The sequence below is a fragment of the Leuciscus leuciscus genome, assembly GCF_965113295.1.
Source record: "Leuciscus leuciscus genome assembly, chromosome: 17".
Classification (NCBI taxonomy): Eukaryota; Metazoa; Chordata; class Actinopteri; order Cypriniformes; family Leuciscidae; genus Leuciscus; species Leuciscus leuciscus.
In genome coordinates, this window is record NC_138741.1 from 17,656,022 (window position 1) to 17,671,631 (window position 15,610).

At 37.4% G+C, this 15,610-nt stretch overlaps 1 protein-coding gene across 2 annotated transcripts in view; it reads right to left on the reverse strand.

Moving 5' to 3' along the window:
* Nucleotides 1-2,264: 2,264 nt before the first annotated feature.
* Nucleotides 2,265-15,610, reverse strand: part of stac (SH3 and cysteine rich domain) — a 31,372-nt gene continuing 18,026 nt past the window's right edge. For both annotated transcript variants that reach the window (XM_082143074.1, XM_082143073.1), the window contains 6 exons: nucleotides 6,109-6,190; nucleotides 5,359-5,426; nucleotides 4,555-4,649; nucleotides 3,036-3,087; nucleotides 2,480-2,617; nucleotides 2,265-2,393 (listed from right to left, as the gene is read on the reverse strand). In XM_082143074.1, the coding sequence (XP_081999200.1) occupies nucleotides 2,295-2,393; nucleotides 2,480-2,617; nucleotides 3,036-3,087; nucleotides 4,555-4,649; nucleotides 5,359-5,426; nucleotides 6,109-6,190 (534 nt within the window). In that variant the 3' untranslated portion in view covers nucleotides 2,265-2,294. The remainder of the gene's footprint in view (nucleotides 2,394-2,479; nucleotides 2,618-3,035; nucleotides 3,088-4,554; nucleotides 4,650-5,358; nucleotides 5,427-6,108; nucleotides 6,191-15,610) is intronic.

Consider the following 15,610-nt stretch of genomic DNA (forward strand, 5'->3'; position numbering starts at 1 on the left):
TAGAGCTGTTAGTTTTGAATGATGTGTGTAATGTAGAGAAGTGTGTTTAGAGTTTTGCAAAAAAGTTGAAGTGTTTAAAGCACCCAATGTGATTAGTTTTGTAGAATTGGTCTAAAGATTAGGTAAATGTGAATGTTTCCACTGAATTTTTGTGGGCCTCTAATACCACTTTTAGTGTCTAAGCAATTAAAAAAACCTGTGTAATTATGCTGAACATTACCTGGTTTTATGAAATAAAGATTGAGCACTTACTATATGTGCATTTCTATTACTCTGGTAAACCGTACTTAATCAAGACTGGACAATCATGCCATTAAACTATCTATAAGGTTTTGTGATTTGAAGTCAGAAATATTATTAATGTAACAAAGTGACCAGGGCAAAGAATTCAAGAGTTTAGGTGCAGCAACAATGAATGATCTACCACCCATAGAAGAGAGGAGATACCAAGGGAGAGAGAGAAAGACGGAGTTTGAAGACCGAAGTGAACGAGTCGAGGTGTAGGAGAGGAGCAAAGATAACAGGGAGCCAAGCCATGTAGAGATTTAAAAGTGAGCAGTATTATTTTGTACTTAGTACGATAGGAATGTTTTGTACATGGGCTATTTTTTCTTAGCGGAAGCTTAAGATAATATAGTTATACAGGTATTTCAAAATATTTCATATCTGTTTGTCTATTAAATGTGATGCATTACTTATTTTAATAAAGCACAGCACAAATAAGATCAATAAATAAACTTTAATTCTGTACATAAAGTATATACACAGAAATATCATGACGATGCAATCAGCCAGCTTCATTTAACTCAAAAATAAAAGAATATCAAAAGACCAGACAAGTTGAGTTAACTTTTTTTGTTTGAAAAATGTATATATCAGCTCTGTGAAACATCTTAGTAAGAGACAGAGATTATGGATCATTTGAATTAAATGTAATGTCTATACTTCCATGACAAGACAAAAAACAAAACAAAAAAAACCGTTCATTTAAAAAGGTTTACTATAATCATCTTCAGTCATACCTGCTGTGATGTGCAGCAAATACATATTTCTGACATTTTAAAATTTTAACATCACAAATGTTTATTTTCCAATAATGCCTTGTGTTTACTTATTAATAAAAGATAATCAGTATGACATGTAGCACATATCAAATGTTTGAGAAATTGAGACAGCTGAACACACTAGGACATTAAAAACATGTCAAGATTTGTTGGCTGAAACCCATGTCCACATGGGGGTGGGGGTGCGTTTGATGTTATTTCTGCTTTGTATTAGAAGTGACATCTAAACACACTCATAATCCTGACACAGCTGAGCTCTGCTCCTTCCTGCTCTGTTCTCAGAAGCATGAGTGGAAAATAACATTTTGGAAGTTAAATCATTTAACTTAAGTTAAGCTAATTAAGTTAAATAAAAATAAATAGTCATTCTGAATTCTGAAGTGTTAATGATAGCACAAAAAGAAAAGAAAAACACCAGTATATTTATACAAAATAAATAAAATAAAAATCAGCTGAAAAAAAGAACATTTATATAGAATCAGACATGTATTTGATTTTATGGAAATAATTGAAGAATTAAATATGTTGCTTTAACAATTACAGTATTTCAAAACAGTGTGAAGTGAGTTTTAATGCTATAGTGAATAGCTGATCGTTAAAACTGCTGCAGTTGCTGACGCCTTACACTAACATTCAATAAATTAAATACAGAAAACACAATTCTCTCAGATGAGAAAAAATATGACTTACATTCATTAGTTAATGAAACACGCATACAATGGGCCCCAAAAAGTATTTGGACATTTAAGCTAAACTTAAGTTGAAGTACTTGAAGTACGCATTTCATTGCATTATATATCAAAATATCAAACCAAGTGGCGTTTAAAGAAATATAGGTTCAAGTTTGAAATGATATAATACATACAGTATACTTTCTAGTTGTCAACAACCTTGACACTATTTGGTTAAAAGTCGTAGGAAAAAAATGGCTTAGAAAAGTGAAATTTGTTCAAAGAAAAGCTTGGCATCATTTGTTTGCGGATGATTTGATTGTTTTGTTAGTTAATGAAATTAAATGTATGCATTTTTAGGTGTCCAAATACTCTTTGGAGTCAGTGTACATTCTTCCTTTGTCACTGAGGAAGGCAGGGGTTAGAAGAGGGCTGTTGTGATCCCTCCTGAGAGCCCTGCAGTGTCTGCTCATCCTACAGGTGGCACGAGTCGTTGCCCTGGAAAGTCTCTTTTTCTTTAACCAAACCAAACCAAACCAAACCAAACTGTTCTTTCATTTCATATATTCTCCAGGATGTCACAGGGCACAAATCCTCTCTTTTTTCCACTGGCTACTCTGATGAAGCCATTGTGTTCATCCTCACTGCTGACACAAATCTGAAAGTGCAGCATTATTAAGCTGTTTGTGGCGGGAATCCAAGTTAGAAATTATTAGACTATAGCAATTGCTTAAATGTACTCACTTGTCCCTCTTTCAGGGTGATCTGCCCTTGTTCCTTACAGCCAATAAAGGTTCGGTGACATCTGAACACCCTGTCGCCTGCCCTCACCTGATGTGCAAAGGATGCTGGGAAAAAACCTATTCTATCTTCAATCACACCCTGGAATTATAAGTAAGATACACAAGAACAAAAATTTGAACTCACATAAATGTATGTTAAAACATGCTATTGATTAAAGTAATAATTTTGACATAAAAACTTGAAAGCTTTTTTCCTCATCAATTTGTAATTGCATGGATAAGGGCATTGAAAAAAGATTTCTTATTTTCTCCTGTTTGACTAATCACTAAGAATTTCTGTGTATTCAATTTCGAAATACTTCAAAGGAACCAACCAAATTTTATGTTGGCCATTACAAATAGCACTATACTTCACTTTAATTGCACTTTTTGTAATTTACTTTTTGTGAGCATCTTTTAAATCATCAAGTTGCAGAATGATGCAGAACGTCGCATAAAAGAGAGAATACATTTTTAACCATGAAAGTGGAAGTCTGCAAATTTGTCATGATTTTTACCTTCCACCAGTCATCATTGGAATCATCTGCCAGGATTATTCGATCTCCGGGTCTGCAGGGAGACAGGAACACATTAGGACAAATGAGTACATTACATCCCCTTTCAATAATATGAAATTACTTTTGGAATTAGTTTTGGATTGAAAGCTTTGATGAGACAAATTTTTTTGCGATGGCCTCATTCCATTACACGAGGCCAGAATGAAACTGCACATGCAAAGAGATCTAAAGTCAACAGTGATTTGCAGCCTCAGATTCCTGGAAAGGTTCTGAGAATCAGACCTGAACCAAAGGACATGAAAGTGCTACTGTGTGAACGATTGTAAAGAGAAATGTGTGCATTCAGAATCAGTCCTGAGCAGGGACAATAACACAGAGGTCACAATCAAAGTACCAAACCAAGCTGTTCAAACTCTGTCAATTTAACATCTGCCAAAACCACAGGTTTATGGTAATGGACTTTTAATGTTTATACAGTTTTTATGTTTATAGCGCTCTATGGACAGGAATATAGCACACATGTAGAGTAAAACTCGTATAGATCACTTCAATGATATTTTACGATGATTTGTGTCCTTTTTGAATCTTAAAAGCTTAATTCCCCATTACTTTTTAAATTGGTGGTGAGCTGCATTACAAATAGTACTATGGCACTATTCAACCTGTTATTTTATTGCAAGGAAGAGTTGCACTGATAAAATACCATTGACCTTCATTCATTAATTTATTATAATAATTATCTATTATTTATAACTTATCAAAAACAGAAACCCTGTGCAGTTGCCCGTATTCTGAATTTGCATGCTCAAAGTCCAGTGTGACCGCACCTTAATTACAAGGTCAGCATCTTTTTGAACAAATGTTTATTTAATAATTTATTTAAATGTTTATTTAACAAAACATTTTTGTTGTCAGTTACTGTTTGTGTTTTGGACCATGTGTGTTCTTAATAAATCTTGATGATGATGAATAGAAACATAAAATCAGTTTTGGACTTTAGGCAGAAAACTGAAAACTTTTTCCCCATCAAAACTCATGTTTATTCAAGAGTATGCTTGTCAATGTAGGTAAGCATACGGTGTGCGTTCTGCATAAAGAGAGAGAGAGAGAGAGAGCGAGAGAGAGCGAGAGAGAGAGCGAGAGAGAGAGAGAGAGAGAGAGAGAGAGAGAGAGAGAGAGAGAGAGAGAGCGAGAGCGAGAGCGAGAGAGAGAGAGAGAGAGAGAGAGAGAGAGCGAGTGAGAGAGAGAGATCAAAAATGATCACATGATACTGGAGTGAAGACTCAAATCAGCTGTGACACTGAATAACTCAGCACATTTCTAGTGTGTGTGTGTGTGTGTGTGTGTGTGTGTGTGTGTGTGTGTGTGTGTGTGTGTGTTTGTGAGAGGGAAAAGGAAGTTTATTATAGATGTTAGTAGAATACTACCATCTGCTGTTGATACCACAAAATAAATATAGGAAAGGAAAAGAACAGCAGCTCATGCCTCCTTTGAAATCTAAAAAATACTTTCTTCTCACCTCATTTCCAGGTCTTGGTTGTCTTGTTGGGTGAATCCGAACAAAGCCACGTAAGTATTGAGCTGCAGGGGGTCCCTCTTCAGCTCTCTGTTTGACTACAGTTTAAACATACAGGGACATAAACAGAAAGATTCTTACAAATTACATCACAAATCAACAGATGTTATACTGAAAATGTGTGTTGAGAAAAAAATTACATTAAACTTTTAATGTTAGTTGTTAATGTTTATTGTTTTAGAGTTAAATTCCTAGTTTATAGTATCATTCCTGAATTTATTGAATATTTCAGATTGCATTTATGTAATGCAATGAAAGGAAAATATTAATAATGAAACATTATTGCCAGAAGCATGAGTTAAATAAAGACAGATTCCAGAATGCAAACATTACTGGGCTGCAGACATTGGCTAAGGTGGATTTGGAATTTTTCCACCAACTCCTGGGAAATGTTTAAGTATGAGTGCACGCACACACAATTTTTTTGTAACAATGAAAAGTCTTTACTGTTACTTTTGAGCATCCTTGGTAAATAAAAAAAACCTTGCTGACCCCAAACTTTCTAACAGTAGTGCAACTCATATTTGTTTTACTGTTTAATTTTGCCTTATTATGACAACTCAATGAACTCTATCTTGTTTTTTCGTGGAGAATAACGATGCAAAAGTTCAATAGCTTTTTGGTAGCCAAGACTTACGGTATGTGCCTTTATTGACTGACCCATAGACACTTGACAGCCATAAATGGCATAAACAATATAAAAAAAGATTATACAAAGTGTGTAAAAAGAGATTTTGTGATGCTTACAGATGATTCTTCTGATTTCCTTTCAGCAATATGAAAATGTTCTGTTCCATTCTCCAAGGGTGTAAAAACTAAAACACACAGTACAGTAAAAATCAGTGAGTAAAGACTGTAATTCAAGTTTAGATCTGTTGATAATGAGCAACTCACTGTAGAACAAACCTTGCTTGTTTTCTTATTGCATGATGTTAAATGAATGATGCTGTTGTATTGGGTCATTGGTCAGAGTGGTGGACTGATTAGACAAAAATAATCATAGTTTCTCGGTCATGCTGGCACCAGAGAAAAAATATCTGTCTCTCTTCCCAAACAAGCACAGTCGTGGGCACATGAATTCACTGAAGCTGGGGGTCAGTCTGTGATGAACTGAAGACTTTCTGATACTATATCACAGTCTGTCCAAACAACAGTGTGCCATTTAGGCTTAAGCGGTAATAAGTGTGAGTAATGTCTCTGATCAGAAGCTGGCAGTTTGGAGTTAAACCGAGGATTTTGGGATGGAGCCGCAGATAAGCATGAGCAGTTTCTGCTCGGTCTGTTTTATCATAGGGTGATTTAAGGCAGAATTTGACAATAAATAATGCTTATATAAATGAATAACAAATAATGTATTTGATAAGAAAATTTTAGAATTTAAAAACTTTTAAATAAAAAAAATTAATCTTCAAAAAAATTACATTTGTAGTTGGATTTATTCTTATTTAGGAAAGCTCAAATTGTCCGGAAATGAAGTTTTTTTTAACATGTTCTCACCATTGTCACTGGGTTTCCTGGTGAGTTGAGCACGACTGCAGTGGGCCGCCTTTTCCTCTGGTACCTGAGCCACGTCACTGGTCTGAACAAACGAGTAAACACACATGAATTCTCTCAAATACACATATATGAACACAATGTGTCTTAACAAATGTCTTTGTCTGTTATGTATTTTAGACGTAAAATGTTAAATGTTAACATTACTATTGAGAGATTTATTAAATACCATATAAATATGCTTTTATCTTTTATTTGCAAATAATTTCATGGTTGATTTATTCCACCCTGGCTTCATCCTGTTGTTTCTTCTGTCTATTCTCTCTCTTTCATCTCATTCTCTCCCTTTTTGGTCATATTTGCTTTAGAGAGGCATTATCTGAAGTTGACCATCACTTCCTTCCAGGGTGTGTGTGTCTGTGTTTGTTTCAAGCAGTAAAACATTACATCTGGGACACTTAGATTCCCTTACAACCATAGTAACTTCACATTAGATGGTTTAAACATTCACATGAACACACAGATGTGAAATCCTGAGTACAAAAAAAACATAAATGTAATAAAGTAATAAAATGTAGTACATATGACAGGGACCAAAGATGTTGCTATAAATTACATAATGATGACAACATTCTTGTTTTATAACAGTGGTTTACAGAGACAGATCCCTGTGATAATATCTTAAAGGGATAGTTCACCTTTACTACACAAAATGTTGTCATTAGTTACTCACTCTCATGTCGTTGCAAACCCCTAAGACTTTCATTCATCTTTGGAACACAAATGAAGATCTTTTTGATGAAATTTTAGATCTTTCTTTCCCTCCATTGGCAGCTATGCAACTGACACTTTGATGCTTCAAAAAGTTCATAAAGAGATTGTAAAACTAATCCATATGAATTGAGCGGTTTAGTCCAGATTTTCTGAAGAGACGGAAGCTTTCTGAAGCTCAAAAGTTCTGCATAACACGAGAATGAACCTCATTGGTTCTTGCTGAAGCTCAAACGTGCTGCGTAACACGAGAATGAACCTCATTGGTTCTTCTGTTTACCACAACTGATGTGTGAGTTGATGAATGTTTATATGTGAATAAAAGCCCAAATTCCATCTGTTTATCATATAAAGTCAAGTCAAGTCAAGTCAAGTTTATTTGTATAGCGCTTTTCACAATACAGATTGTATCAAAGCAGCTTCACAGTATTAAATTAAAATAATACAACAAAGTTTGTTTCAAGAGGAATTTACTGATTGATAAAATTAAATTAAATATCCCCAAAATATCCCCAACTGAGCAAGCCAAAGGCAACAGTGGCAAGGAACCGAAAAACTCCATCAAGTGACCTAATGGTGTCCTAAAACTCCATCAGGTGACCTAATGGAGAAAAAAAAACCTTGGGAGAACCCAGGCTCAGTCGGGGGCCAGTTCTCCTCTGGCATTTATGAGCTAGAGGCCGGATTGTAGTTCGAACTATAGGATTATATGAATGCCTGGCTGAAGAAATGCGACTTTAATCTAGTTTTAAACTGGTAGAGCGAGTCTGAGCAATGAACAATATCAGGAAGACTATTCCAGAGTTTTGGAGCCAAATGTGAAAATGCTCTCCCTCCTTTGGTGGTTCTGGATATCCTAGGTATGACCAAAAGCCTTGAATTTAGTGATCTTAAAGAGCGCGATGGATTATAGGGCGATAGAAGATCCGTTAAATAGACTGGAGCTAAGCCGTTTAGGGCTTTATAAGTCAGTAGCAATACCTTGTAATTAATACGGAACTTTATAGGTAACCAATGCAGTGATGATAAAATCGGTGTTATATGATCATATTTTCTTGATCTCGTAAGAACTCTAGCGGCGGCATTTTGGACTAACTGTAGTTTGTTTATTGAGGATGCAGGACAACCAGCTAATAAAGCATTACAGTAATCCAGTCTCGAGGTCATGAATGCATGAACTAACTTTTCTGCATCAGAAACTGATAGCATATTACGTAGCTTAGCAATGTTTCTAAGGTGGAAAAAGGCTGTTTTTGTAACATATGAAATATGATTTTCAAAAGACAGGTTGCAATCGAGTAAAACACCCAGGTCTTTTACTGTAGAGGATAAAGTAACAGGACATCCTATGATGTTAAAGTTGTATTGTGCGATGTTTTGTGGGCGTTTTTTTGAACCGATAAGTATTACCTCTGTCTTGTTTGGATTTAATAAAAGAAAATTACGCGTCATCCAATCTTTTATATCTGTATAGATATAGTGTATATAACACACTCTGTCAATTTGGAAAATTTAGCGGTTTCATCCGGCCGTGATGAAATATAAATTTGTGTGTCATCAAGGCAAGGCAAGGCAAGGCAAGTTTATTTATATAGCACATTTCATACACAATGGCAATTCAAAGTGCTTTACATAGAAGAAATTAAAATAATAAAAAGAAATAAGAATAATTAAAACAGTTTAGAAAAATAAAATGAAATACAATACAGTACAGTCGGACGGACGAACAGCGGCACAGTGCTCATTCAGTAAATGCATAGCTAAACAGAAGTGTTTTGAGTCTGGATTTGAATGTGACCACTGTAGGAGCACATCTGATCTCTTCTGGAAGCTGGTTCCAGCTGCGGCTGGCATAATAGCTAAAAGCAGACTCACCATGCTTAGAGTGAACCCTTGGTATTTCTAGCTGATATGATCCTAATGATCTGAGTGATCTGTTGGGTTTATATTCAGTGAGCATATCTGCAATGTATTGAGGTCCTAGGCCATTGAATGATTTATATACCAGTAATAATACTTTGAAATCAATCCTAAATCTAACTGGGAGCCAGTGTAAAGACCTGAGGACTGGTGTGATATGTTCATATTTTCTGGTTCTGCTCAGAATCCTGGCGGCAGCGTTCTGTATGAGCAGCAACTGTCTTATGGTCTTTTTGGGAAGGCCAGTGAGGAGTCCATTACAATAATCCACCCTGCTGGTGATGAAAGCATGCACTAGTTTCTCTAAGTCTTGTCTGGAAACAAAGCATCTAATTCTTGCAATATTTTTCAGATGATAGTATGCTGATTTAGTTATTGCTTTGACATGACTACTGAAACTAAGGTCTGACTCTAGTGTCACACCAAGATTCCTGACTTGATTTTTAGTTGTTTGACCCCTAGAGAGAAGGTATGCGTTCACCTTGAGAACTTCATCTTTGTTTCCAAACGCAATAACTTCAGTTTTGTCTTTGTTTAATTGAAGAAAGTTTTGACACATCCAACTGTTGACTTCATCAATGCATTGGCACAGGGAGTCAATGGGGCTGTAATCGTTAGGCGATAGGGCTAAGTACAGCTGTGTGTCGTCTGCATAGCTGTGGTAAGCAATTTGGTTGTTTCTCATTATTTGGCTCATTGGGAGCATATACAGGTTGAACAGGAGTGGCGCAAGAATTGAGCCTTGAGGGACTCCGCATGTCATGGATGTCCACTCAGACTTATGGTCTCCTATACTCACATAATAACCTCTCCCATCTAAGTATGACCTGAACCATTTTAGGACTATCCCAGAAAGCCCCACCCAGTTTTCCAGCCTGTCAAGAAGTATGTTATGATCGACAGTGTCAAATGCAGCACTGAGGTCGAGTAGTACCAGCACTGATAATTTGCCTGAATCAGTACTTAAGCGAATATCGTTTATTATCTTTATGAGCGCTGTCTCTGTGCTGTGATGCGGTCGGAAACCAGATTGAAAATGATCAAAGTATCCATTCGAGCTTAAGAATTTGTTCAGCTGATTGAAGATAACTTTTTCAATGATCTTGCCTATGAAAGGAAGATTTGAGATCGGTCTATAGTTGCTTAATATGGTCTTATCCAGATTGTTCTTTTTCAGGAGGGGCTTGACAACTGCAGTTTTCAGGGAGTTTGGAAAACTCCCAGAGAGAAGTGAGGCATTTACCACTTCTAGAAGATCTGCTTCTAAACTGTTTAACACACTTTTGAAAAAAGATGTGGGAAGTGTGTCAAGAGCGCATGTTGATGTTTTAAGGTGCTGTACGGTTTCTACCAAAATTTTGCCATCAATTTTTTTGAAATCAGACAAAGTTACTACTTTTTCAGGTGGTCTGATCTGTCTGACCCCAGCACAACTCAAGGATGTGCTGATCACCTTTCTGATATTATTGATTTTGTCAGAGAAGAAAGAAGCAAACTCACTGCACTTGCTGTTTGAGAGCATTTCATTGGGAATCTGGCTTGGGGGGTTTGTCAGTCTCTCTACAGTAGCAAAAAGAGTGCGTGTGTTGTTTAAATTGCAGTTTATAATATTTGAGAAGAAAGTCTGTCTAGCTTTGCCTAGTTCCATATTGAAAGCATGCAGGCTGTCTTTGTAGATGTTATAATGGACTACAAGCTTTGTCTTCCGCCACATGCGCTCTGCTTTTCTGCATTGTCTTTTCATATTTTGCACTGCTGTTGAGTTTCTCCAAGGTGCTTTTTGTCTGCCACTCTTCTTCCTGACTTTCACAGGAGCAATATCATCAATTGCACTTTTAACTTTTGAGTTAAAAGAATCAAGGAGAAAATCAACAGAGTCAGCAGATATGCTTGGTGTTAAGGATATAGCCTTCATAAATAGTACACTAGTGTTCTCATTTAAGCATCTCTTCTTGACAGACTCAGATCTAGCTTCAGTGGCAGGAGAGATCAATATATCAAAGAAAATACAGAAATGATCAGACAGTGCTACATCCTTAATAACAATCGATGAGATGTTTAGACCCTTACTGATAAGTAAATCTAGAGTGTGTCCATGATTGTGTGTGGGTCCATGTACATGCTGAGTCAGATCAAAAGTTTTTAAAACAGTTTTGATTTCTTTTGCCATATTGTTTTCTGCATTATCTATGTGAATGTTAAAATCTCCAGCAATGGCAAAACAGTCAAACTCTGAGGTAATTGTTGATAACAGTTCTGTAAATTCCTCAGCAAAGGCTGGAGAGTATTTTGGAGGCCTGTAAATAATGATGAGTAAAATGCGTGGAGCACCTTTTAATACAATACCCAGATATTTGAAAGACGTGTAGTTCCCAAATTATATTTGCTTACATTGATAGATATCTTTAAAAAGAGCAGCTAGACCCCCACATACATCAGCATAACAATGGAAACTAATTCCATGTTTCCTTATAATATTTCCAAGTGGCATCATATATATTGAGAATAACAGAGGGCCTAACACAGATCCCTGCGGCACTCCATAGTTTACTGGAGTTATGATCGATTTTTCTCCATTTAAATAGACAAAATGGTAGCGGTCAGATAGGTATGATTTGAACCAGCTTAATGCTTGTCCTTGAACACCAGTATAATTTTGTAGTCGATCTAAGAGTAATGTGTGATCTATAGTATCGAACGCAGCACTAAGATCAAGTAAAACTAGTATTGAGATACAGCCTTGGTCAGAAGCTAAAAGTAAATCATTTGTGATTTTAACGAATGCAGTTTCAGTGCTATGATGCGGTCTGAATCCAGACTGAAACTTTTCATAGATATCATTTTGTTGCAAGAAAGAGCCCAGTTGAGCCGACACCACTTTTTCTAATATTTTAGACATAAATGGAAGATTTGAAATGGGTCTATAATTTGCTAGATTATCATGATCTAATTGTGGTTTCTTAATGAGAGGTTTTATAACTGCCAGTTTCAATGTTCTTGGAACATGACCTAAAGATAAAGACGAGTTAATAATATTGAGGAGAGGCTCTTCCACTACAGGTAACACTTCTTTCAGTAGTTTAGTTGGTATAGGATCTAATAAACATGTTGTTGTTTTAGATGAAGTGATACGTTTATTTAACTCTTTTTGTTCTATAGTTGTAAAGCACTGTAATTGTTCTTGCGGGGTGATAATTGAAGCTGAATTATAAGGCGCAATTGAAGATTGAACGTTTACAATTGTGGTTCTGATGCTTTCTATTTTCTCAGTGAAGAAGTTCATGAAATCATTACTACTGAACTGTAACGGGAAATTTTGTTCGGGTGACGTCTGTTTATTTGTTAGTCTAGCCACGGTGTTAAATAAAAACCTTGGATTGTTTTGGTTGTTTTCTATTAGTTTGCGGAGGTGCTCAGCCCTGGCCGCTTTTAGGGCCTTTTTATAACGTGACATACTGTCTTTCCACGCGATTCTAAAGACCTCTAAATTAGTTTGTTTCCATTTACGCTCTAAAATACGGGTTTCTCTCTTTAAAACATGCGTAGTATTGTTGTACCATGGTGCTTTATTTTTCTCTCTGACCTTTTTTAATTTAATAGGTGCAACCACATCCAATGTTCTAGAGAGAATGGTGCTCATTGTGCTAGTTAGTTCTTCTAGTTCATCTGTTTGTTTGGGTTCAGGCAGCAGCTGAGACAGATTAGATAAGCAATTTGAGAAATTATCTATGGTGGATGGGAGGATTGTTCTGCCTGGTTGATAACGCGACACCGCATGACATATTACAGCAGTACGTAATATGCAAGTTACCATGTAGTGATCAGTGACATCATCACTTTGTGGAATGATATCTATATCGGTTGGATCGGTTCCATGTGATATAATTAAATCGAGTGTATGATTAAGACGATGAGTTGGTCCGGTGACGTTTTGCTTGACCCCAAATGAATTTAATAAATCTGTAAACGCAGCCCCTAACGCATCATTTGGATTATCTACGTGTGTGTTAAAATCTCCAACAATTAATGCTTTATCGACATTGACTAATAGGTCTGAGAGAAAATCTGCAAACTCTTTTAGGAAATCAGCGTAAGGCCCTGGCGGTCTATATACGGTAGCCAAGGCTAGAGATAATAGGGATGTTTTTCTAACATCTAAGAATGAAATAAAGTACTTAAAATGAAATAAACGTATAACCCGTTTTCTGAGTAACATTGAGAATATCTCTATAGATGGTTGCAACACCGCCGCCACGACCAATCAGACGGGGCTCATGCTTATAACAGTATCCAGGAGGAGTAGACTCATTAATACCGAAATAATCATTTGGTTTAAGCCAGGTTTCAGTAAGGCAAAGTACATCGAAGCTATTATCTGTGACTATTTCATTTACAATAACTGCCTTAGGTGTGAGTGATCTAATGTTTAGAAGACCTAGCTTTAGAAATAGTTTTTGTTTACTAATAGCAACATTTTCTGTTTTAATAACAATTAGATTTTTGCTAGATCCTGCAGTAGATTTATTATTTGATCTCACTAAACGAGGAATAGACACGGTTTCTATGCAATGTTCTACACTAGTATTTATATCAGTTAAATTGGTGCAGCAGAGACTATGATTTGGACTTTTGGTTACTAGTCAAAGGGTATTTAACATTTTGGAGATGTTATCGGACAGAATATCCGCTCCGAATCTGCTTGGGTGTAAGCCATCAGCACGGAAAAGCCTAGGACGCTCCCAAAACAGATTCCAATTATTTACAAAGAGCAGTTTCTGCTCATTGCACCATGACATTAACCATTCATTTAGCGCAAATAATCTGCTGAACTTTTCATGCCCTTGTTAGTACGTGGGAAGCGGTCCTGACACAATGATCGTTGTTTCAGGCGATGTGCTGCGTACGTATCGATCAGATTCCTGAAGTCTTTTTTCAGAATCTCCGTCTGGCGCAGCCTCAAGCCGCTTGTCCACCAGCGTCTCGATTTCTGACGCGACGCCAAAGCCCATTCATTTCCAATGGAACTACGTCAGGCAGCAAAAACGCCCCCGCAAAGCATGATGGGTCGCGTCGCGTCGATTTGGTCAACAGCGGCGCTGCAAAAAAGTATCTCGGTGGATACTTTATGCAAATGAGAGCGTCAAAACGCGGGGCAGCAGCCAATGGAAACTCGGCGGCGAGAATTTGTGTATGGCCGTTGCTATGGTTTCATATTTTTTTTTACATTTTTCCCGGCGCGAAAAGCAGCGAAAACGTCACTGGCGTCGCGTCGGAACAAAAATTGATCGGACGCTGGTGGACAAGCGGCTTGATGTCGTTCACTCCCGCGTGCAGGACCACAGTTCCGATGCGCTCGTCACCCGTCAGGATCTCGGGAACGCGAGCAGCGATTTCAGAATCACGAGTACCAGGAAAGCAGTGACTGTGCACCTTACTTTTACCTAACGTAGCGTGTACGTGCCGAACGATGGAATCGCCGATGATCACAGCATCGCGTTCTGTTTCGCGAAGAGGGGAGAAGCGGTTTTGTGTGGATAACTCGAAAACCGGGAGGGTCGGAGAAAGTCTTGGTCTAAACCTGACTCGCGTCTTCCGCTGCGGAACCACCCAGGCTTCGTGGTGGCGTGTTGGAGCCGGGGTGAACAAGACCATGATCGCGACCGATGCTGAGGAACGCACGGAGTAGACGCGGTCGGAGTCAGCGGGTTAGTAACGTTAAACACTGATTTGTGTGCATCGGCGCGTGATGTTTCAAGAGCCAAACACCGGTCTCTCAGCTCGGCCTATCTCAATAAAAGGTTGTGGATCTGTTTCTCAACAGCTTCCAGCTCAGACTGCAGTGCGTGCAGCTCAAATGTGTCCTCACTTGCACCAAAAGGTAGACTACTTGCATCTGATATATTCGCCATTTTAACAGATTGACAGTGAGTTAGCAACGAAGCTACCAGTGATGCTATCAATATTAATACTAATTTATGACTGAAGTCTTGGATATAATCCGGGTTTTTTTTAGTGGTGGGGTGTAGAGTAGACGCACGATAGGCGAAAAAAAATGTTTGTTTGTAAATGAGTGTGGAGAAGACGCGTTCAGCAGTGATCCACGGACGTAACCTTTAAGAGTATGCAGCGTTGGATCACTAATAGGCTTGAGACGCGTCTGCTCAACAGTCCGCGTTGTAACTATGAGGTTTGAGCAGTAACGTTAGTGCTTCTCAGCGAGGAAAAGTAGAAAATGTTCGTTGTAAGGGAGTTTAAAGAGAAAAATCAAGAATTATAAATCAAATCGATAGAGCTCCAAAAACAACAACGCGTTCAGACGCGACGCAGGCGCAGTGTGAGAACAGCGCAGAGAGAGAAAAGTGATCGTGTGTCTTAAGACATTTTGGACTAAACCGCTTGATTCATATGAATTAATTTTACAATATCTTTATGAATTTTTTGAAATGTCAAAGTGGTAGTTGCGTAGCTGTCAATGAAAGCTGTCAAAGATGTCAGAAAGCTCTCAGATTTCATCAAAACAATCTTCATTTGTGTTCCGAAAATGAACGAAAGTCTTACGGATTTGGAACGACATGAGGGTGAGTAACTAGTGACAGAATTTTCATTTTTGGGTGAACTAGCCCTTTAAATAGAAGAATAAAGAAGCACTTTTTATATAGAGAGGAAATAACAATTGTGAATTAAGACTTGAGCAAAGAGAAGCTTAAAGAGATTAAATTTAATTGTCTTGAGTGTTTCAATGAATTAATCATAATAATCATCACCATTTTTTTTACCACAAGAGTTTCACTTCACAGCCAAGCAAATGCACATT